We start from the raw sequence: 23,825 nt of genomic DNA, 5'->3' as shown, positions 1-23,825 counted from the left end.
ATAAAAAAAAGCTAGAAAATATCTCGGCCTCGTTTCATTCTCTCTCCCTTTCTCTCTCTCTCTCTCTCTTTCCCCATTTTTTTATTTTTTTTTTTTTGATTTTGTTTTAACTCTTTCCAACCCTCATCTGTTTCACGTCTCTCGACGATTACTTTGAGATAATATCGCTTTTCCGTGGTTTATCTGACACCGACGGTGCTACAATCGTAGAACAAACTTTCGCGAAGCGAGAGGCAACGTTTACGTCGAGCACGAGAGAGAAATCATTCTCATCGTTTTTATCTTTCTCTCTCTCTCTCTCCCTCCTGCTGTACATAGATACATACATAAAAAGAGACGTGGCTTGTCGTGACAGGGAACGATCTTCATCGGCACCGTTTCAACATTTCCAAGTGAAAAAGCTTTCTTCTTCTTTGATAAAAGAAAAAGACCAAGAGAGACAGAGAAAGAAAGAAAGAAAGAAAGAAAATAAGAGAAGAGACAGAGAGGGAAATACTCGTTTTCCAAAGGCAACGAACGCGTTGTGCCGTACCTCTGCGCGAATTTTTTTTTTTCTATGTGTGTATCTATCTTTTCTTTTTTTCCTGTATTTTTTGCTTTAAATGAATCCCACGACGACTTCCGAATAATAATCGTCTCGTTTTTGGCAAGAGGGAGAGGAAGGCTCTCCCTCTCTCTAATCGACAACAAGAAATAAATTTCGTTTGAACGATAAAACGCGCGAAAGCCAATCAACGATCAGATTAACGTGAGAATTGCGCGCTTTTATTTTGCGATCCCACGCGTTTATTTTGCCTACCAAATCGTTCGTGTTATTTGTTCGCAAATGCGAATCCTTTTCTTTTTTTTTTCTTTTTTGTGTGTGTGCGTGCGCGCGCACATATCTACGGGATGTGGTAAAAATGTTCGATTCGACGAAGAAATTTATGTGATATTTTTTACGAACATAGATCAAAAATTGAAAATAGAAAAAGAAATACGAAACAAATTCATTCCAACTGAATATCGTAGTATATATATATATATTTTTTTTTTCTTTTTTTTTTTTTCAATGAAATATACGTAATACGAGATGAAGTATATTTTTTTTCCTTGACTTTTTGGACACGTTCGGCGCAAAAACTAGTAATAAAATACTTTGAAGTACTTTTTTTGAATCGTATAAATTTGATTTGATGGAAAATATTGTTACATTTTTGCGTCACCCTGTACACAAGTAGTAGGAGGACACCGATCGATATGAAAGTTTTTTAAAGAGAGACACGCGTTTCAAGCGAACGACTCTTTCAAGTAAAGTCTTAACAGTTAGTATATATTCTTTTTATCTTTCTCTGTTACTCGGACTTTATCATCGGATAAAAATAAATACGAATTTGTCTCGTCTCGTCGAATGAAACAAACGTCCTGTGCGATATCATCCTATAGGAGGATGGCTGTAATTGTCATCGGTAGAGAGAGACATGCGGTTCGACTAGAATGTGGTCGAATGAAATGACATTTGTGACCACGGTATTATCAATGTTGGAAGTTGCAGTTCGTTTAACCGTTACTGATATGTTCGTTGACGTCCTTATCGATTGCATCCTTCATGTTTTTCGATAAAAACATAATATTCGCTCGCGATAATTTACGATCTCGTACGTGCACGTGTTACAAGTAGAATATTTTTTTTTTTTTTTTATTTGTGTTTTTTTCCAAATCATTTTATTCGCATTACGCCCTTCGGATGCGCGATCGATTCGAAGCAACTCGATCTGTATAAAATATATTTCTCGTTGTATGTTTTTTCCTCCTCTTTAGAAATACACTATTATATTTTAATATGAAATCGATAACAAAGAGATTCAAGATTAATAACACGTATAATTTAATGAATTGAGGGGTGAAAGGTAAATCTTGTCACCTCTATGAAATTTCTTTCTCGAGAGTCATTACCGTTTTATACAATTGGTATTAAGAGTTTAAATGTGAACATTTTTTTTTTCTATCATAGAAAGTTTTTATATTAGTTGCTTCATTTTATCTCTCTCCATCTCTCTCCAAGATAAATAGTTAAATCTTTCGAATGAAATTATATTTCTATAATTAAGTCAATAAATATAATTGGAATAAATGTTGTAACTGCTGCTTTTATACAAATTTAAAATTATTATTCAACAAATATTTGTCTATATTCTAGACTAGAGTACTTGCGTACATCAGAATTCTGCTTTCAAATTTTCATCCTCAAAACTCTTGACTACGAGTACCCATATACTACGATAAGAGAGTAGCATAATCGTCGAGATATCTCAAGGAGAATCTCTACTTTGGAATAAGAACATTTAAAAAAAAAAAAGAAAAGTCACCGTGAAAAACATATTTTTTAGAAGACTTCCCTCTTCCTCTTTCTCTCCTTCTTCTACTTCTTCTTCTCCTCTTTTCATTCGCTTAATAGCAGAGTCGTCGTAAGCTCGAGGAACGCAGGAAGTTCAATGTGCTTTTCCTCTCTGGGTCACCCTCTTCATTAAAGTTACCCCCAACCGTGAACCAGAGTTCAAGTATCTCTACCTCGATACACACGCTGGCCCATGATTGGTGCATTGGAGAATTACGAGAGAGAGAGAGATAGAGAGAGAGAGAGAAAGAATTTTGTTTCATTTAATGTTGAGTTTGGTTAATACTCAATATTTACGATTATAGAACATTTTAACTGGGAATACGAAATTATAATTAACATTTATTTGTAATCAGTATTTGTGTGTGTATTTGCAGACAAATTCAAGACTATTTCCCGGTTATCACAGGAATCCATGTTAGTGGAAATTATTATACGATGTTTGAACTCGCACTGCAAAAATACTTTCTATTAATTGTAAGCTAAACCATGATGTCAATTAATCAGTAATACGTAATTACAATATATGGTAATAACGATCGATATTTGCATTCATTCTAAAACATCTTCTATCTTCTAATAATATATCGTCCACAATTTCGAATTATTTCCCAATTAATTGGACAGACAATAAACGTTTGCATTTTCACAAACAAACAAAAAAAATATGTTCTCTCGCGGATAGTTTTGCTTTTTCAATTCATTTGTAATAATCAATTGTGATCTATTTAAATAAACGATCGATATGTGAACGTATATGTAAAAAAATGTTCTACCGATAATAAATATGATAGTATATTCTTAATTAATGTATAATACAGGAACGCAATCAATGAGAATAACAATCGATGTTTGCCTTCGTTCTAAACAATTTCCTACTCAGGTTAACCATGACTTTAATTAACCATTAACACAGAATTGCAATCAATGCTAACAACAATCAAAATTTACGTTAATTTGAAAAAAATGTACTATTTGGTTCGAGCACTATTTTTATTAATTACGAACACCCTATTTGTTTCTTTGTAATTAATAGAAACAGCAATTGGTATTTGCACAACGGTATTAAAAATTGTTCTACTATAAATCAAATCTAATTCGAATGAATTCTGTACGAAAAAATTGTCTATTGGAAAGAGAAATTTATTTTCTAAATTCTGTTAAAAATATATAATATAAGAAAAATATTTTCAGAGATATATTTGCTTTAATTTGTTTACGTAGATAATCGATTGGATTTATCGAAAAAAGAAATGAGACGAAACACTTTCGAAACGTAACCGAGGAAAAGCGTTATGTTGCATTCGTCGTTTCATGGAAAAGAATTACAACGAGGGCTCTCTTTTCAAGGGTAAAATTAAGATCGACGTTTATGTTACAAAGTATGATACTTTGAAACACAGTCTCTATCGAAAGAGCATTAAAGGCAGCCATCACAAAGTGAAATACCATTGATCGTTTTTGCCAAAGCACGTCGATTACTCGCTCTTTTATAAAATAACGTCGGTCTGTGACCATGTGTGACAGTTACTTTGAACAGAAAAAGAGTAAGAGAAGGGAAAAGAGAACGAACGCATAGGTTAAGAAAAAATATCGATCATTTTAAACTCTATTAAAAACTGCTCAATAAATTCTTTATATTTCTTTTTTAAATTATTTTTTTATTTCGTTGATGTTTCATTATTTAATTTATTTATATTATTCCATATATACTAATTATTCACTCGTATAATATTGGATAAAAGTTATGCAGAGTTAATACCAACCTTCGATAATCCAGAGGATTTTCATTTTAAATAAAACTGTATAGTTTTATTTCTATTTGTTATTGAATTCAAATGAGAATTCAACAAAACTTTATTTTTAAACGGAGGGGTAATTTTTTTCTATATGTTTTTAGCTTATAAGTATAAAATGATGGAATTATAGCTTGGTAGTTTTAATTATTTTATAATTGAAAAGTTATAGAACTCCCATTGTTTTTCAACGCATTATTTTTTTAACAATACCAATTCAATAAATTGACGCTTTCCAGTTGAAAGTTTTTATTAATTATTATTAAACTGAAGTTTTATAGAAACGAATATTTGAAGCTCTAATCTCTTACACAATACAATTAAATAAATTTATTCTTTTCAAAATTCACATTTGATGAATTATTAAATGTTTGATTTTGTTGAAAGATTATTACATTTTACAAAAGAGAGAGAGGGAGAAAGAGAGAGAGAGATAAATGAAACAGATAGAAAATATCTAACAATTTAAAACTTGAATATAATACAGTGCAATAAATTTATTCTTTCCAACAATGAACTTTTAATTATTAAACGTTTCATTTCGTTGAAAGATATACGCAGATTGTTAAATTGTACATTTGTGGAATTGTTCGAACTTGTTAAACCGAGATCCTTTGATCATAGTACAGATCAATGAAAAAGAAAGGAATGTTTTATTAACGCCAATGCAGAGAAACTGATTAATTGAGATGTCCGGAGAAATTACATCTCGAGAACACAAAAGGCACAGAAACTCGTATTTTCATTTCCTATACGCTCATTCTCTTATTCTCTCATTCTCTTATTCTTTCTTTCAACCTTCTCTTTCGTTTCCTTCTCTCGTCAGTTTTGTTATTAGAATATGAAATTATCAGAAAGCTTTTAATTGCAATCAAAATTCAATTCTAAGACGAATGTGTCTTTCTTACCGACTTTCTCCAACTTAACTTCGTTAAAGTAATTCAAACTTTTTCCAAACTTTCGATAGAATCTGAAAATTGATGAAAAATCGACAAAGATTCTCCTACAAATTCGATAATAAAATTGTTCTAATTAAAAACTTGGATTTATTATTCAATTGATTGAGACTTACATTGGATCCATGATTTTCCTCTATGATTTTCCTCTATGATTTTCATTCACGAAAAGTCCTGCGTTGCATTTTTTATTTCTCATTAAAAATAAGCTTACGTAATGAATCATTATTATCGTTGATTATAACAGATAATTAAAATCATATAAAATGTATTATTTAAATGATACGTTAAAGATAAATAATGTAATTAATAATGAATAAGATAATGAAATTATTGATATCAACGTCATATTGTCGTTCGCAATTATATCATCGAATTAATTATTCGTATGTATGCCTTTAACGAATTATGATTAGTATCTCGGTCCATAATTATATCACGTAAATATTTGAAAATAACATAAAATGAATAATTTTTATAAACAATAATTTGATGATGATGATGAATATATGATTGCAATAAAGAATCGTCATTATCGTTTAATAGTTAAAAAAAAAAAAGTGATCTTACGTAAGCATTCATGAATTATAATGGAAATTGAATAGAGAGCAAAATAAAAATGATAGTTAAACGTAATAAAATAATATAAATAAAATGTTAAAATGATATTAGGTAACAAGGTATTATCGGTTTCTAGTTGGCGTGACAGCCGTTGGGGTTGCGTGCGTTCGGCCGTCATCAAAGTATCGGCTTCGGTTGATTGTGAACAGCGTGCGAATCAAGTGCACCCTCACATACCACTTGTTGCCTACTAACAACAATAACGATCGTTGAGTTTCAGCTTCTATAGGAACGAACGAGTAGCCTTAGAAGCGAATGCGATACGCGTGTCAGATGCACATGCGATTAGCTTGCTCGACGTGTCGAAAAATCAAAGGCCTAGATTTCACCTGGTAAAGGGGCTTTCCTGCAAATCATGATAGTAACCTACCCTCTCTCTCTCTCTCTCTCTCTCTCTCTCGAGTCTTTACTTTATCGATATGAACCCTTCGAAGGGAGAGAATGAAAGCGACAGAGAGTAATATCACTTTTGATGAAATTTTCATGGAAAATACGTTCAATCAACGCACGTCCCCATTCAATGTTTTATTTCAGATTTTAATGAATCGTTCAATTATTTAGAGAAGAGATATTTATGAGAAATCATTTATGTATTTTTGCTTACCGAGAGAGAGATATGAGAATAATAAAAAATAATTTTGAAAAAAAAAATAAACCACTCTGAAATATTTGTTCTTCGCCTTCGAGGAATCGTAAACAATAATTTTGAATGCTAATATTTTTGCTCGTCCCGTACTCTCCCTATTCGTTTTATTCTTTTTTTCTGGTTTTTCTTGGTTGAAACGTTTCTACGATACGTTTTTGTTGGGCATACCACCGGTGCAAACAAAGTCGGTATGAAGATTCCTACGAAGGTTCGCACGCACACAACCACATATTTACGTATATGAAGACCGAAAGACAAAAAGGGGGTTCGGTAAGCAAACACCTTCGTGGATCGCGTGTCTTTGGAAAAGATTTGAGCTAACATCGTTGCGGGATAACTCTTCGTCTTCTTTCCAAGGTTTCTACTTTGAAAACATATATAAGGGGAAAGATAATAGCATTAATAATAATAATAATAAAAAAAAGATTCAATTCTCGGACTTAATTGGACTGTCAAAATCAGCTTTTACCGATTAATTTTGCACTGAGAGACATTTTTCTGTAGAAAATCTGAATTCTATTGGATATTATATTAAAGAAAATTGATAGATGAGCTTATAAACGAACAAAGATGGGGATCTAATTATTGATATAGAAAAAAAATGATAAAACGGAGAAGAATCGTCATACAATATGCATGCTTTCGTTACTTCGCTTTATTTCGTTCTGGAGAAAGAGAGTATTCGAACGAACGGTCCTTCGAGAAACGCTGAGAAAATTCGGTCGGAGATCGACGAGAAGTTGAAATTTCCTTTGGGAAGCTGCGAAAGGAAAAGCTGATGGAAATGTTAGTAGGGAACAGCAGTATGTACTTTGAGCGCAAAGGATTTGCGAGAAAAAATTATTGCACCGTTGGAAATTCTTACGTGGGAAGAAAAAAAAGAACGATAAATCAGCGGGCGCAGATAGAGATGCGCCTTCTATGATATCTCGATAAAAACGACACGGAGACAACTGTTACATATATATATATATACATATATTTGTAGTCATAATTTTCAATATCTGCGAGAATTCTCTATTTTACATTTTTTTACATTTTTTATGATCCGACATAACCCAATTTTTTTTTGTTCGCGCCTAGAAAAAAAAGAAAGGCCGGTATAAAACGTGAAACTTATAGTATAAGTTATCCCACTTACGTTGGCAAACTTTCGAATATGAACAATTTTATGGCGTAAAAATCAAACAAGACTTTTAAAAATACAGATATGTGAGTCAAGAGTAATTTCAAAGTTACAAACCGTTGTTTTAATGAACACTGACTTTTTTATACGGCGTATACCGGTAACAATTAGTTTCCATAATTTCCATCTAAATTCAAGAAACAAGACAAACTTTTAATTGCATCTGTTTCTCTTACAGGGTTAAACAAATAGTGTCTGTATAAATAGATATATATAATATACATACACATCTTAACATTATCTTGATTTTTCCCAAATGATAAAAGTTCATATTTATGAAAATTTAAACATTTAAATATTTATATATCCAGATGTATCGGAAATTTTCCACAAGTTACTTTTATCATTCGCGTTCGTAGTAAATTAAACTCTCCAAGACTTTGCTTATTATTATTTAAACAAGTTCTTCCTTACTTTCGTTCTGTTTTTCTTTTTTCAAACTTTTCCATACTTTAGTAATTATCGAAAATGCCAAGATTGAGGAGGTAGTACCAATTAATTGCCATCATTATGATAATACATTTTGACCTACATTTTAACGAAATTGAAACACACGCAAACCACAAGATATTCTATATACCTATATAACAAAGAGAGAGAGAGAGAGAGAGAGAGAGAGAGGAGGGAGGAGGGGGGAGCATAATACTGAAATTAATTGGAAGAACAATGTAGTCGATTGAAGTTATCGATAGGTTAAAACAAAAATCCGTGAAGGCTATTATCTATTTTCTGACCAGTCATGCGAACGTCCTTCCATCCAACGAAGCGATATAACCTGTCTCCAGTGTGTTAACCAAGCCTGTTGGGTGTACTTCAATTTCGTTAGGACAACACGTGCTTTCTTAGCCAAGGTAATCCCAAGAGAAAGAGAAAGAAAGAGAGACGTTGAAAAGTGTCAGTAAAGATAGAGAGCTATCTAGAATAAACGATGAAGAAGAATATAAGAGAGGAAATGAAGAAAGAAAAGAAATAAAGTCTTTCTATCTCAGTAATCTGAAAATTACATTTTAAATATAAATTGTAAGCTAATTTAGAGAGAGAGAGAGAGAGAGAGAGAGAGAGAGAGAGAGAGAGAGAGAGATGACAATAGAATCGTTGAAAAAGTATCTATATTTGAAAGGAAATCGAATGATTAGTCATAAGAATCGTTATTTAATCGAATAAGAAAGAAAGAAGGTAAGTATGGAAATGATAGATTAGGTGAATCTATAGAGGAAAATAAAATAAAGATAAAAATGTGAAGTTTATAAAAGAGGATCGACGTCTTTGGGATTCAGCGAATATCTCATTAGCGAAAGGGAATAACGACGAGGAGAAAAAAAGAGAGAGAGATAGAGAGAGAGAGAGAGAGAGGGAAGCAATTAAATAACGAGAAGGTGGTTGGTGCCCGAGACGTTTTCAACGAATAACCGGAAGAAGCAACGTCCGTCGTAACTGAATCCGACGCTGAAGCTGAAACTGAGGCTGAGGCTGAAGCTGAAGTTGAAGAAGAGAGTTTCATCGTTTCTCTTCGACATCATTGTGGCGAATATGACTCGATGAAAACAACTCGTTAGCGAAGGAAAACGAAACGATTCGCGAGAGATAACGATGCGTCCTTACGTAAGACGATCGGTTAATCCTAAAAGGGAGAAAAATAAGGATTGGTGTCTATCGTTAGTGCTGGTAAACTCGAGCAAAGAAAACGTACAAAGAGAGTAAGAGAGAGAGAGAGAGAGAGAGAGAGAGAGAGAGAAAGAGAGAAAAAAAAATAAACGATGCCTCTTCGACAACGACTTCTTCGAGTCCCATCGTTAACTTTTTCCGATAATGTTTTACTTCTTCTACCTGCATTGTTAAGCGTGGATTGATAGCTTTTACCTACCTATTGGTTTGCCCTCGAAATGCTTTTCCGCTTAAGTCATCTAATCGTTTATAACCACCTTTTTTCCTTTTTTTCTTTCTCTTTTTCGTTATCGATCCAATAATCATTTCGTTTTTCTATACATTCGATCAATTTTTTATTCCGGATGTGCGTATTTGACCGTTTAAAAAAAAAATAAAATAAAATAAAAGAAATTAAATAGAAAATTTCTGGTAAATCTAAAACTTGTAGAAGTTTAGTAAAAGCTTACCATCCCTAGTATTATAGAAACCATAGATAACATTAGTTTATTCAAGAGAGGGAATACATGAAAATGTAGCGTACTGTAAAATGGAAGAACTTTGACCTTAGCTTTTATCGCATCGGTGCGCATTTTACGTATATACACTTTCGGCTAGGACCGAAAATGCTTTCGAGGATGAAGAGAGAGAGAGAGAGAGAACACGAAGAAACGAGATTGTCCATTTAGGAGAGAGCGAACAACAATCGGTGCTACGATATCGTTAGTTGAAGCTTACATTTGCATCGCGAACTCCGGAGCACGCTTAATCGCAGTCAACATTAACGTTACTACCTCTGTTACACCAACACACCACGTTAATACAATCTTTTATTTATAATCGGCTCGGCATTGTTCCCTTGTGGCTTCCATTCTCTCTTACTCTCTTTAACGATAAACCTTCGGCTCTCAGGAATAGCTTGCTTCCTACTGACATTAACCTACTTTGTTTTTTTTTAAGATAAGAAAAGGGTGCGGTGTAAGTAATAGCTACTTCATGATAACGATCTAAGCAAAGAAGATTGTTCTATGCTAAAGACAATGCCGAGAAGATACGATGATTGGACGAAATGAAATCGATAGAAAAATTTGATCCTTCGATCAGCTTCCTTCGGAATTTTTGTTATATCCTTTTCAAAGTTTCTTTTTTAATGTGATAGAAATGATTAGAAGGATGACGATGTTATATTTAAGGGTATACCGAATGACATTATTATTATTTAAAAAATGTGAGACTGGGGTAATACTAATTTTATGACTATTTATTCGTTTTATCAGTAGTGACAACGTTATCATAATATCAATTAATTATCTCACGTAATTCGTGATAAACTTTACAAAACTAAATTAGCTTTTGATATTTGATGATAGCTTTTAATGGTTATATTTGTTATAAAAATCTTATCGAAATGAAATCGTAATATCATGAAACCTATGTAAGATAAAAATAAACTTTAGCGTGCGAACCATCCGTTTAGAAATTATCAAATAATTCCAAACAGGAGAAAACAAAGTTAACAGCAAATTTATGAAAAAAAAAAAAAAGAATTGGAAATAATTTGGCGAGGTATAACGCGTTACTGACACAATTCTCGTCTAATTAATTCTATCTGAGATACAAATCAACGCATGCTAAATCCAGTGTGTAACTCTCATACCTAATGCGGAGTTAGTATAGCTTCTAAAGCTATTGATTTTAACGACTACTTAATCCACAGCAGATCTCTGAGAACATATAGGATGTTCTGTACACATAGAATGCAAGTAAGGCATGGGGATACATGAGGTACGCATAACACGATGGGAAACACCTATGCAATACAACACAATATATATGTACGTGTATATACACACACGTAGAGGGGATACCCCACGTATATAGATAAATGTAGACATAGAGATAGGCATGCCTCACGCTGCTGTTGGATACGCCGAAGCTGAATTGCGTATCGGGCTAGGTAAGTGGATTTTTCGCGTCGATACATTCACGTTACATAGCATTGCACTCCCCTCGTGTTAGCTCTCGAAAGAGCTCCGCTAAATTGAGCCATCGGGGGAATCAGTCGCGCTTGCCTCCCTTTCCCTTCTCTCATTCTCTCCCTTTTTCCTGTTCCTTTTCCTTTTCCTTTTCTTTTTCTCTTTCTCTATGTTGGGGAGAGTCTCGAAATTGAAAAAAAGGAAAAGGAAAAAGTGTTACGAGAGAGAAAGAAAGATAGTGGTAAGACCGTAACGATGAGTATCACGTGTGCACGTTTTATTTTCTTTTTTTTTTTCTCTATTTCCTTCCTTGTCTTTCATTAAGGTTTTTGATGAATAACAAAATATATTGAACCCACAAAGGCAATTTTATTTTTTTGATCGTTTATTTTATTAACTGAAATATAATATTTTTTTGTATTGCGATTTATATTGATCCTGTGTATTTTCTATTTTTTTCTTTTTCCAATATATACATATATAAATTTTAATCTTAACACGTCCAACATCAAAAGGATTCGATAGATTATTCGTAACGTATTTTTATTTGATAAAATTCATATATTTTTACTGTTCAACAGATTTATTTTTATTCCCTTTTTTTTTTTTTTTTTTTTTTTTTTTCTCTTTTAACATCACCAATTCAACCGAACTAATAACGATATTTTGATACGATCTATCGTAGCCGCGAAACTGTTACACGTCGATCAGACAGATCGACTCTCGTTAAAGGACGTTGCCAATCAAATGAATATTTTTGTGTCAATCGCAATACACGCGAAGGAGAGACGATGATTTTCAAATGTCGTTTCATTCTTTTTCCTAGCCTATTTTTCTCTCGTTCGCTATTTTTCCAACATTTAAACTCGCAGTTCTGAATAGTTCGAAACGTAATTACGTCTGCAAAACGAGATCAGAAATATTGACAAAAAAATATCGATTATGATTATTGTTATTATTATTATGACGAATATATATTACGTATCTCCAGATTATTTATATAGATTATCTTGAAAAAAAAGTAATGATATAATTCATACTTCGAATTCATGGAAAAAAAAATGTTCGGAAGGTAGCAGCCTGTATCTCTGTACATTTTATTACTACATTTCCCTGTAGGAAAATAAAAAAAAAATAGAAGAGCTGTTATTACAGAGGAATAGGAAAGACAAGGAACGGTAGGATATCGATTTCCGACATACGCGGGAATGAATCGAGCTTCCGTGGCATTCCCGATGTTTTATTCCTGACATCTCTCCCTCGTTTTACGCTAACTCTCCAACGAGATAGATAGATAATCGAAAAGTTTCCCGAATATTCCCGCTTGACTTTTCCAAACAAAATTAATTTCATAACTCGAACGAACACGACCGTCATCCGTAACTCTCGATACTCGTATAACAAAAAGTTCTACGACAAATTAACGTGAAAGAATAATGAAACAATTAACTAACGATTGATTATGCAGCTTAATTAGTATTGGATACAAACCTGAATAATTCTACTGACAGCTGTGTAAATTAGCGTAAACTATTATGTAAAAAAAAAAACGATATTTTCTATCTCCGGATTTACAAAAGCACAGTATAGGTAAGTATTGAAACAATATCGATGAATATTTTTCTAATACTTGGGATCAAAATTCAATTTCATACCTTAACTATTCGCCTCTTATAAATTCATCTATTATCTAGTTGAATTATGTAATACTGCCTATTTTCTAATTTTAACAAATCAGCATATTTATTTTAAACTTTTGCTAGTTACTTTATAAATTAACAGATCTTACATTTTAACGGAAACATATACGTATACAATACATATTTAAAATATTACAATTCCATTCTTTAAATTCTATATAAACATTTCAATGATCGTAATATATATATATATATATATATGCTTATTTCATTGATAAAATTTGGGATTTAACATTCATACATATACACATACATTCACATACCTGAAATATTCAAATTCCATTTCCCGACAAAATCATTTCGAAAACTCACTCTCTAGCCAGAAATACGCTTTAATAATACGAAAGAAGACCGACCGACTAACGTTAATACTAAAAGTATACAAACGATTTGACCTTTTTAGGAAAATGTTCTTATTATCGTCAATTCGAAAAAGTGTTCTATGAATAGATATCGAATGTTTACGAAATGATTTATGATAATAATGTTCGAACGATAATCAAAAGAACAGCCGTTGAAATTTTTTTGGCAATTAGGCAAACAATTTTACGGAGTTTTCATATCAATCTTATAAAACTAAGTGCATATGCTATATATCCTAATCGTATATATTATACATATACGAAATTTTCTCATTAACATTCATAAATATACATATACATGGAATATTTGAAATATTTTATCGAATTTACGATATATACGATATTATTGTTGTCTCTATTAACAACGTTATTTTTTATAAAGGGAATAAAAGATTGTTATTAAAATTAAAGCGCGAACAATTATACGAAATAATAATTGATATTACTAATACTTCGAACAACGCGGTAACTACTACGAAATACAAATTATTTCAGTCGAAACTATCCAGCATCCAAAAATAGATAATAAATTTGCGTTATAATAAAGGTGAATCATAAACCAAAATAATAATTATTACGCGAGTCCAATATTATAAATTATTATCTCTTAGCATAAATTCAAAGTATTTAATAAAAGGATAAAAATCATTCCTTTCACCGAACACTCCGAGATCGTTTTAATTAAAACGAAATGAAATGAAGATAAAGGAAGATAAAGGAAGATAAAGGAAGATGTTTGTTCAGCAATTCGCACGATCGTCATAAGTTTGTGTACACTTATATTCATTGAATTGAGTACTGCAAAGTGACCACCGAGGTACACATAGGTGTACGCCAGCGGACATATGTGGTCCGTTAATGAAACTAATTAACCGTTGGTGAGTAGCATAGGCGAGCGATCGTATGTTCACGCTCGAACACTATGCTTCGATGTATCCTAATTGATTCGATTATAAGAGGCGTTTATCAACCTTACTGTCGTGTTACTTATGCGTTACGTTAAATTTGTATCATTCGCTATATAATTTCTTCCTCTCCTTTTCATCTATACAAAATAACCAAGATCGATAATTATAATAAATTAAAGTATTTAGTATCGTCTAAGTAATAAACAAATAATCTTACAACCAATTTATCCTATATAATAGTTTGGATGATCAAAATGCGTCCTATCTTTTTATACTTTTATTGTATTATTTTGTAAATTATTATTTGACGAAGACTGGCAATAAAAGGTCGGAGAATGTTGATCGAGTCGTTCGTTAGTCATATTTTAACCACGACCGAAAAACTCGCTCAGTCTCATGCGTCAGGGACAAATGAAGCTGGAGTTAGGGTTAGTGGAAGAGAGGGCCGTTAAAAAATAATGGCTTAGGGTCGTCGCTTCTGACAGGCAGCGGCAGGCTGGCACGTGCGAAACTTTAATGACTTTCGCTCGATCTAACGCCGTTCTCCTTTCTCTGTCTCTCTCATTCTCATACTACATGTTACGAGGGGCCCTATGGGTCCACTTTACTCTCAACAACCCAGCTCGAGATAATCCACTCCCGTGGCCGAGAGAAGTTTATAAGCGACTATATCGTCGACTATCGTCTCGACTTCCTTCCTCGATTAGGATGTCAAGTTCGACCGAATTGGCTCTTTAATCTGATAAACTTTAACCTCTACGATATTCTACCGATGCGACAACTTTTTTAATTAATTTCCCTTTTTCCATGTTTCCAGTCCAAATTTTCACACTTACATTTTTATTTTTATTTATTTCGTTCTTTCATATATATATTTGTTCATGTATTTAATGAGAAGGATAACTCTTCAAGCTAAAAATTCAAAGGATTAGAAAAACTTTCTTGATACGTGGATAATTTTGTTTTCTTACTGGTGTAAAAAAAAAAAAAAAAAATGAAGCGCAGAAGTGTCTTGAAAAACACGTATCAAACCATAATCTCGTTCTTTTGACCTTCTTTTTCTTTTTTTTTTCTTGCGAAAATTCTTACTCACGTCGAATAATTTTATCAGTTAATGTTTCCGCGTAAAAGATTTGAATTTTTGTTTATCCTTGGAGACAACATGATTTTCTTCGAGTACATTCGCAGATAAGAAAAGATGAACTTATTGTCTAGGAGTACCGGTCTGCTTGACTCTTTTCTACTTTTCTATGCGAAAGGATGATAGTACGGTGCAACCCCCGTCCATGCATTCGTACGTAAGCTTTTCCCACATTACCATACGACTCACAATGCGAACATTAATATCGTAATGGATTCTCCTACGAATTCGTTTCTAGGGAAGTATTCTCCTCTTAGTAAACCCGTCCTTGCCCGAGAGTCACGTTATAAGGTGCCGCAGCACGTATAAGCATTCCCTTATTGCGTTTCTCTATCGTGTCGCGTTACTTTCATCTGCCGCCTTAAATATTTTAATTCCGTCGGCGTCGTCTCCGAGAAAAACTCCGAGGAAAAGTCCTCGGCAGGCTCCATTTCCAATCCTGCGACGTGTCTCCACCTTCATTATTTTATCCTTTTCATTAATACCAAAATACCAATGTGTGAACATTTACCTTAACGTATTATCCTATTTTGATATTTATCTCTATCATCGAATAAATCGCATTATTCTTTATTGATTAGTATATATATCGTCGTCCATACATAAAAGAGATTTTTAGTTTTATATTATTAATATTTACCTGGATATCATGTAATATCAAATAGAACATAAAGGGAGCATGCATGAATGAAAATTTCACAGCAATGTAAAACTTTAAAAGATTCTTTGAAACTTTTTGCAATAGGTACAAAAAAAAAGAAAAAGAAAAAAAAGGAAAGGAAGGAAAGAGAAAGGAAAAAACCGAACCTAACTCGAGAGTGCAATAACATTATTCTCTCTCTCTCTCTCTCTCTCTCTCTCTCTCTCTCTATCTTTCAATATTTCCTTTCTTCGTTCAACGCACTTGGCAAACTTTCAAGAAACATTCCGCGTGATCCGAAAGGAAAAGAACGCATCGAGTTGGAGCAACGATTCCTCTAACGTTCACCTCAATGGGCGTTATGAAATATTTCTCAGAGCACTCGCTCTCCTATTTCGTACTATTACATTATCCGGCGTCCGAGCGTTCCTTAATTCCACTTTTAAATCGACGACACGGAATTTCACTCCGCCTCGTTTCTTAAGGAATCCACAGACTCGATAGACTTCGAGTTTGCATCTGTGAAAACATTTGCTTTGCGTTTACGTTTCTCACCCTCTCCTGCTTCTCCTTCTCTTTCTCTCCCGCTCCGGTCTCACTTTTACCAATTCACTCACTCTTTCTCTCTGTTACACACACACACACACACACACACACACAGTAGCTTTCTTGGCACTTTCAGGACGGAATTTAATCAAAGTCACGACATTTGAGGCACGATCGTGTTACAACCGTCTCGAACGATTCTCCTACTTTTCTGTTCAACCCCCAAGCCTCCTCCTTTCTACTCGTGAGAATCCCTTGGCTGATTTCATTTATTGCAGTACCGAGAGCGTGCTCGAAATAACGAATTAGCTTCATCGTGATCGACATTCACCAGTCGGGAATAGTACTCTATTATTTCTTTTTCTTTTTACCTCATCCTCTATTTTTTTGTTCTCTATCTGTCTACGCTTTTAAAAGAAGTAGAAGTAGAAGAAGAAGAAAGACGATCGTGCGTTTAATTGCTATTCGCTAGGTATTCCATCTTTCTTGATAACCAGCTAATTACCGACTTTCACATAGTAACAGAAGCAACCAAGCAAGTCGGTGAATAATACTCCTCCGTCTCCTTCAACTTGGCCTTTCGGCAACTCAAAAGTGAGAGAGAAAGAGAGAACGGTTGGATAGTTTTATCATCAAGCTGTCTCGGAGATTTTCATCGAGGATGAAATTTCTTCGAGATATTAAGCCTGACGTAAAAAGTTTCAACAGTTCGTTATACGAGCTTGTATTATCTGCGAATCAATGTAAGGGAAGAAACACGACGAAAAATCGTTAGCGTATAAAAACTAATTAGTCTATAAACTAAATTATAATATATTATCAATTTATTAATATTTTATTAGAATAAAAATCTTTTTGTATTTTCCATCTGAATGATTTTATATACAATATTTATAATAATAATTTAGATCCAAATGATTTAAATCGATAATGATCATTATAACGTACTTGTCATGAACGGAATCTATAAATCATTTTGATATCCAATATAGTGCAAGTTTAATAGAACACCCCGTAGAGTTTTGATCTTAGCTATCCGTAACTCTAACATCCCTTAGACTTTGTTTCATCTCCTTCTATCTCTCTCTCTCTCTCTCTCTCTCTCTCTCTCTCTCTCTCTCTCTCTCTCTCTTTCTTTCTTTCTTTTTGTCAACAAAGTTCGATCTAGGAAGTTTGACGAGGAACGAACGCCTGGCGTAACTTTGAACGCGTTCAATATTTTCAAATCCACGTTTCTCGATTATAGTTCGTACAGGATCAGGAAGAAACTTAGCTACGTGATTTGTGGTAGAACAGTAGATAAATCCACTTCGCTTTCCTTTCTTTTCAAGTTTCGAGCTTCGAGTTCGTCTTATTTCTTCACTTCTCCTACCATCTTCTTATTTTTCTTCTTTTAATGTATTCATGCTCCGGTGATTTTATCGATTATCTTTTATTGCTTTTGTAATTATTATACCTTGGATAAGGAGTTACACGTTTTATTTATTCATTTTATTATCTTTTCTATAGACATTTTATTATTGCGTACTGGTTTCATATTGTTTTATTTTATTTTTTTTTTATTTTTATTTTATTTTATTTTATGGAGTAGAGGTATAATAATTTAGAGATAAATACATAAAGTATCGCAATTCAATAGGCCGATAAAGACGCTTTGGTGTACCAGCCTCGATATCGTTAAAATTTCTCATCGATCTTCCGATGCCGCAACAGCCCCAGATTTTTACACCTTTCGACCACGTGTAAGTCGATACTTATATCTCCTCTCTCTCTCTCCCTCCCTCCCTTTGTATTACTCTTTCACTTTCAATGTGGTTTATATTTTGTATCGGTTTTCACGCCTCTGCGTATCTCGTCTGAAACTCTCTTTATACCTTTTGTTTTTATCACCGTGGATTATTTTTTACATTTGTTTTTTTTTTCGAGCATCCCACGTTACGTTATTTTATTTAAAAAAAAATATATAATAATAATAATAATACGTTGTTATTATGAACATAATATTTGCGTATAACTCCGTCCATTTGCGATGGGAAAAATGACCGAATGAAATATGAATTAATTGATTTATAAAGAAGAATTGTCCAATTACTTTTCTCTCTCGCCAATTTGAAGCAGCACGAGTTGGAAAATTGTTTCTCCCTAAAGCTAGTAATTTGACGAATCGAAATTCCATGACATCTTTTCGTGATCGAGAGAATGGTTGCAGAAAGATTGGAATCGGACGATTAATTTTGGAAAACGATAACGTAACGAAGCAGGAACTTGATGAGAGAGAGAGAGAAAAGGAGAGAGAAAGATCGAGATAGCATACAAATTCTCAGTTTAATTTCAGAAGCAATCAGAGAAAGAGGTCGTTTCGTCTCGTCTCCTTCCTTTTCTCTCTCTCTCTCTCTCTCTCTCTTTCTCTCTCTTTATTTTTTCTTGAGAGAGTACTCGGCCATTATTAATTTTTCAAAATATTTATATCATAAACCATATTAACGAGTAAGTTATAAGTATAATCGTAAAATTAATTCGTAATATTATGCTGTAAAATCAAAATGAAATGAAATTAATTTAAATAGAAATAATTTCGTAATTAATTTCCCTTTGTTTATCTCGTTTTCTATCATATACGCGTGCATATCTCATATCGAGAGAGAAAGAGAAAGAGAGAAAGAGGGAGTTCTTTGTGTTAGTCTATAAAATAATTGATATTCTTTTAACATAATATTACATTAACGAGTAATTTGTAATAAATGAATAAAAATAGAAAAGGGTGTGAAAAACCTACACGCGACTGCAGTAAACACTCACACACACTTCTGAAGTTTTTTATTTATGTTGATAACTTTATTGAATTATTAGATTATTTATTATTTTTCTCGGTACACTTACAATGTCCGCTTCATGAAAATGATTTTTTATCTGCTTATTTATACTCTACTCAAAATTAAAATTATTAAAAGTATTTGTATACACACACATAACATACTTTAAATATTTATTTCATATATACATTTCATACATTTTATTTTTTAATAAATTATTTGATAAATCTAATTTGATTATTTAAAAAAAAAATGTGTTAGAAGGACCGAAAGAAAGTGAATAATGATTAAACATATAAATAAATTTCGATCAAATTTATTACAGCCATTCGTTCGGTAATACTTGCGTTACATAATTTATATTAGAATTATTACATGACATGAATACAAAAACTATTCTTTTATCTGTTCTTTATCTGGTGCCCCTACTTCGAGAAGACAAAGTGTTAAACGAAAAATTTGTTTAATAATTTATTTAATGTCGTTGATTTATCACTTAGCAAGTGATATATATTTTTAAGAGGACACTATGGTAATGAGTTATTACAATTTCGGTTTTAGAGAAGTTTAGTTTGATGTGTTTTTTTTTTTGTTTGCTTAAAAAATATTTAAAAAAAGTTTATTAAAGTAAATGTCTGTTTTTTGAATCATTGATTTAATACTATAATTTCAAAATGTTACATTTGGATAAATCGCGAGTAATACCGACCTAGGTTTCGAAGTAGGTCTAGGACTCTATTTCTACAATTTTAACAAATTCATTTTACTAGTTATTTAATAGAAAGAAATGTACAAAATTCAACGAGATAAACTTGTCACAAATTTTGTCTTCAACTTATTATCCAAGTTGGATGAAAAATCATGAAGATTATTTTAAATCGACCTACCGACCCAATTAATGCAAACATGTAAACACTTCGATATAGATTCAGTTAAAACTTCAAATGTAAAACGCAAGTTTTTGATAAACAAACGCAAGAATTTAAACGTTCAGATTTACATTCGACTAAAACTTTTAATGTAGCACGTAAGTTATTACAATGCGAACGCACGCATTGATGTGCACTGAGGTGCATTGAGTATTACTTTTAATAATCATAAAAATTTCGCTATGTCATAAAAAATACTCCTCGTAGTATTTAAAATTCAATAAAAATATTGTAATTTCTCATGGAATTATTCCACACACATTCACATTCTTTTTGCATTGCTCATCTTATTATCATAGTTATCCTATTCAGATACTATTAAAAAAATTGCTATTTGCGTATAGAAACAATCTGCGAAAATTTATAATTAATCAAGAATCAATGAAAATTAACAGCCATCAATAGAAATGTCCTAACAATAAATTTATAATTGACATATTAAACAAATACCAAAAAATTATTCACGCACAGATACGTCTATACATTTAGAGACAAGAACTAACACCACCATTACTTTGCAACATAGACTAAAAATATTGGATATTTGTTTTTACCTTAATTTTTGGTGATAGAAAAATTAAGAAACCCTGGAACATAAATTAATTTTATATTTATAAATATATAACTTCTAATTAATTTTTATTAATTTATTTTTATATCATAAATGATATAATAAAAAACTAGATAACAAAGGCATATGTGGAAAAATGAAATTCAAAGTACAATCCGCGAGCAAAACTTTTCAATTTGGATTATTTAATAATAAAATTTAAATAATGAAGCGTTAAAAAAAAATAAATTTAGATAACCAAAAAGTGAACATTACAAAATTTCGAATTCTCGATGCATTAGAAAATGTGAACAACTACATTTAAACAAAAGTGAATGCGGAAAAATGTATGTCTTTGTTCCATGCTTTTTTTAATATAAAAATATATGAATAAAAAAATGTTTCGATTTTATACAAAATTATTAATTGATTAAGACAATTACAAATACACATACAAAATTATTCAAGACACTTTAAGAACAACTTAAACAATTTGGAATATTTCACAATATTTAAAATTAATAAACATAATACTACAATTCGCGTCTTATTATGAAATGCATACGCAATTATGCATATCGCCATAACCATAACCATAACGAGATTAAATCTACATGTGATTGATAGATTACATAAATCTCTCATTTAATAACGAGGTATGTATAATAGTTACATCGAGTGTCTAATGTACACATTACATCATTTATATACAAGACACATTTTTATATTTACTAAACTATACAAAAAAAAAAAATAATAATAAAAACCCACAAATTTCGAAGTAAGTATTTTAAATAAATATCAATTGAAATGTATATTGGTTTTTTCGATTGACATAATTTGAAAAATAATTATTAACGTTTAAAAAATGGGTTGTTTTTTCTCGGTCTTTCTCGGTTTCCAGACATTTTCGAAGAGAATTAAATAAACATCTATTTACGATCTTAAAGCGTTGCAGTTTTATTAAATCAACTGTAATTTTGATAAAATTTTACAAATTTACAAATTTTGAATTTTTGATAAGCTCAATTGAAATGCACTTATACATATTAAAAAATATGTACGAAAAGTAATAGATTATTTAAAAAAAATTATTAAAAAATAATTTTGTAAATATATTAAATAAGCCTAACTACAATACAAATATATACCCCAAAAGAGAGAGAAAAATGTTCAGCTCGGTAAATAACTCGAGGATAAATTATTCCTTAATTAGTTCCGTTTTATTCGTCTCTCATTTTATTCCCATGTCCTTCTATGTGTATATTTAGATACATTTGTTTCCCATTCTCTTTTACGATAGTTATGGAAAACAATATCGACGTTAATTCGTATCTGCAGGAAGACGTATGATCCTCCGATAATGGCCCGTTCATTCTCTCCCTCGTCGTCATTGGTGCTCGTTACCACTCGCCTATTCGCCTATCAAATTGCACGGATCGAAAACGAGCCTATCCGTTCTCTATATTCAATTCTATGTGTCTGTCTCTCCGTGTGTGTGTATTCGTGTATATATATATATATATATATAGATGTGTGTGTGCATTGGGTTGCGACTCCCGATCGTTTATCGAATCATCGCCGTGAAAATTCGTGGGAAAACGCGTTGTAATCATCGTCGATCATCGAATCCATCGAGTGTCAACCCTCGTCCGTGACACCCTTTCGCGGTTTTATTAATTAAATCACGTTCCATGGACTATCTCGACTCCACAAACTAATTAATCGAAACGACTTTTTCGCAGCTAAATCTTTTCCCCAATTTCTTTCCTATTCATTTTTAGTCTCGATTATAACAATTTCCTTCGATCGTTAGGAGCAACAACAAAAATGTACATTCCCATCTCTCTCTCACTCTCTCTCTCTATCTCTTTCTACTTATTTTAATTTAAAAATAGTTTGAATGTTTATTATTTAAAAATCCCTTTCGATCGTTAGGGAAAAAAAACGAAGTTTCATATTTCTTCTTCTTTTTTCTTTTTATTTTTATATCCCTCTCGCTCTTCACTCATTACCGAACCATCTCTCTTTTTTTTTATGGTTCAAAGTTTAAAGATATTATCGATATAAAAATTTCTTTGGACCATTAAAAAATCATAAAAAAGAGAAAAGGAGTTAAAGAAGGAGAGTTCTAATTTTTATTCTTTTTAAATATTTTTCTTTTTACCTTCTTTTTTTTTTCTTTTTTTCCAACAACGAAAGAGATAGGGTACCGCGTTCACTTCATAGAAATATATCTCCTCTTCTCTTTCTCTCTTTATCTAATTAGAAGAAGAAGAAAACGTAACGTTGGCAGTCTTCTTCTCTTGAGAGAAGACGATGGATGAGTAGGAAGGTTGGGAAGGTGGGGTGGGTGGGGGCGGAGAAGGAACAGGAGAGCCTGTACGAAACAAAAGACTTCTTATTTACCCTCGATCGTAAGATAAAGTACTCATCGACACGCGAAATTCGCTAATGATCGGCCACGGGCATTGTTCTCCTCGACGCTCTTGCGACGGTCAAAAGGAAACTTATTACGCTTATTAACTTGGCTTCCGTTGAGAATTATGAAAGAATGAGTGGGAGAGAGAGAAAGAGAGAGATGAAAGAAAAAGAAAGAACCAAATCGCATTGGCCAAGCACCGAGCAATGAAACGAGACTAGCAGTCGACTAATTAGATGAATAAGATAATTCCATTTTTTTTTTGTTCAAGCGATGGAACGAAAACTTAACCTGCCATTTCTTCTGTTTTTCTTTTACAGGTGCCGAAGATGTGTTCAGGTTTACGGGAAATGAAACGCACACAGACTACTTTCGGTTGGTGCTCAGGGATGCCAACTATCTTCTCGTTGGTGGAAGGTAAATATAGGTTTCATTTGATAGAAGTGCTTTAATTAAAGGACCACCATTCGAATCTTCTTCTTCTTTACTTTACTTCTATGGTGTCAGTCTTACTTATTCAACATTTACAATATTACGTAGATTAGTACTTTTATGTATATATATATCTATATGGGGGTTTGATTTTGTAATATTAAATTTATCAAAGTTCCT

The 23,825-nt window shown here is 32.3% G+C and overlaps 1 protein-coding gene across 1 annotated transcript in view; it reads left to right on the top strand.

Moving 5' to 3' along the window:
• Positions 1-23,825, top strand: part of LOC106783883 (semaphorin-1A) — a 146,217-nt gene that overhangs the window by 110,942 nt on the left and 11,450 nt on the right. The window contains exon 2 of the mRNA XM_014742850.1: positions 23,534-23,630. Coding sequence (XP_014598336.1) covers positions 23,534-23,630 — 97 coding nt within the window. The remainder of the gene's footprint in view (positions 1-23,533; positions 23,631-23,825) is intronic.

Source organism: Polistes canadensis, unplaced genomic scaffold, assembly GCF_001313835.1.
Source record: "Polistes canadensis isolate GaletaPanama2010 unplaced genomic scaffold, ASM131383v1 scaffold_27, whole genome shotgun sequence".
In the NCBI taxonomy this organism is placed as follows: Eukaryota; Metazoa; Arthropoda; class Insecta; order Hymenoptera; family Vespidae; genus Polistes; species Polistes canadensis.
Note: the sequence above shows the minus strand (reverse complement) of the source record. Positions and strands in the feature narration are given on the sequence as shown.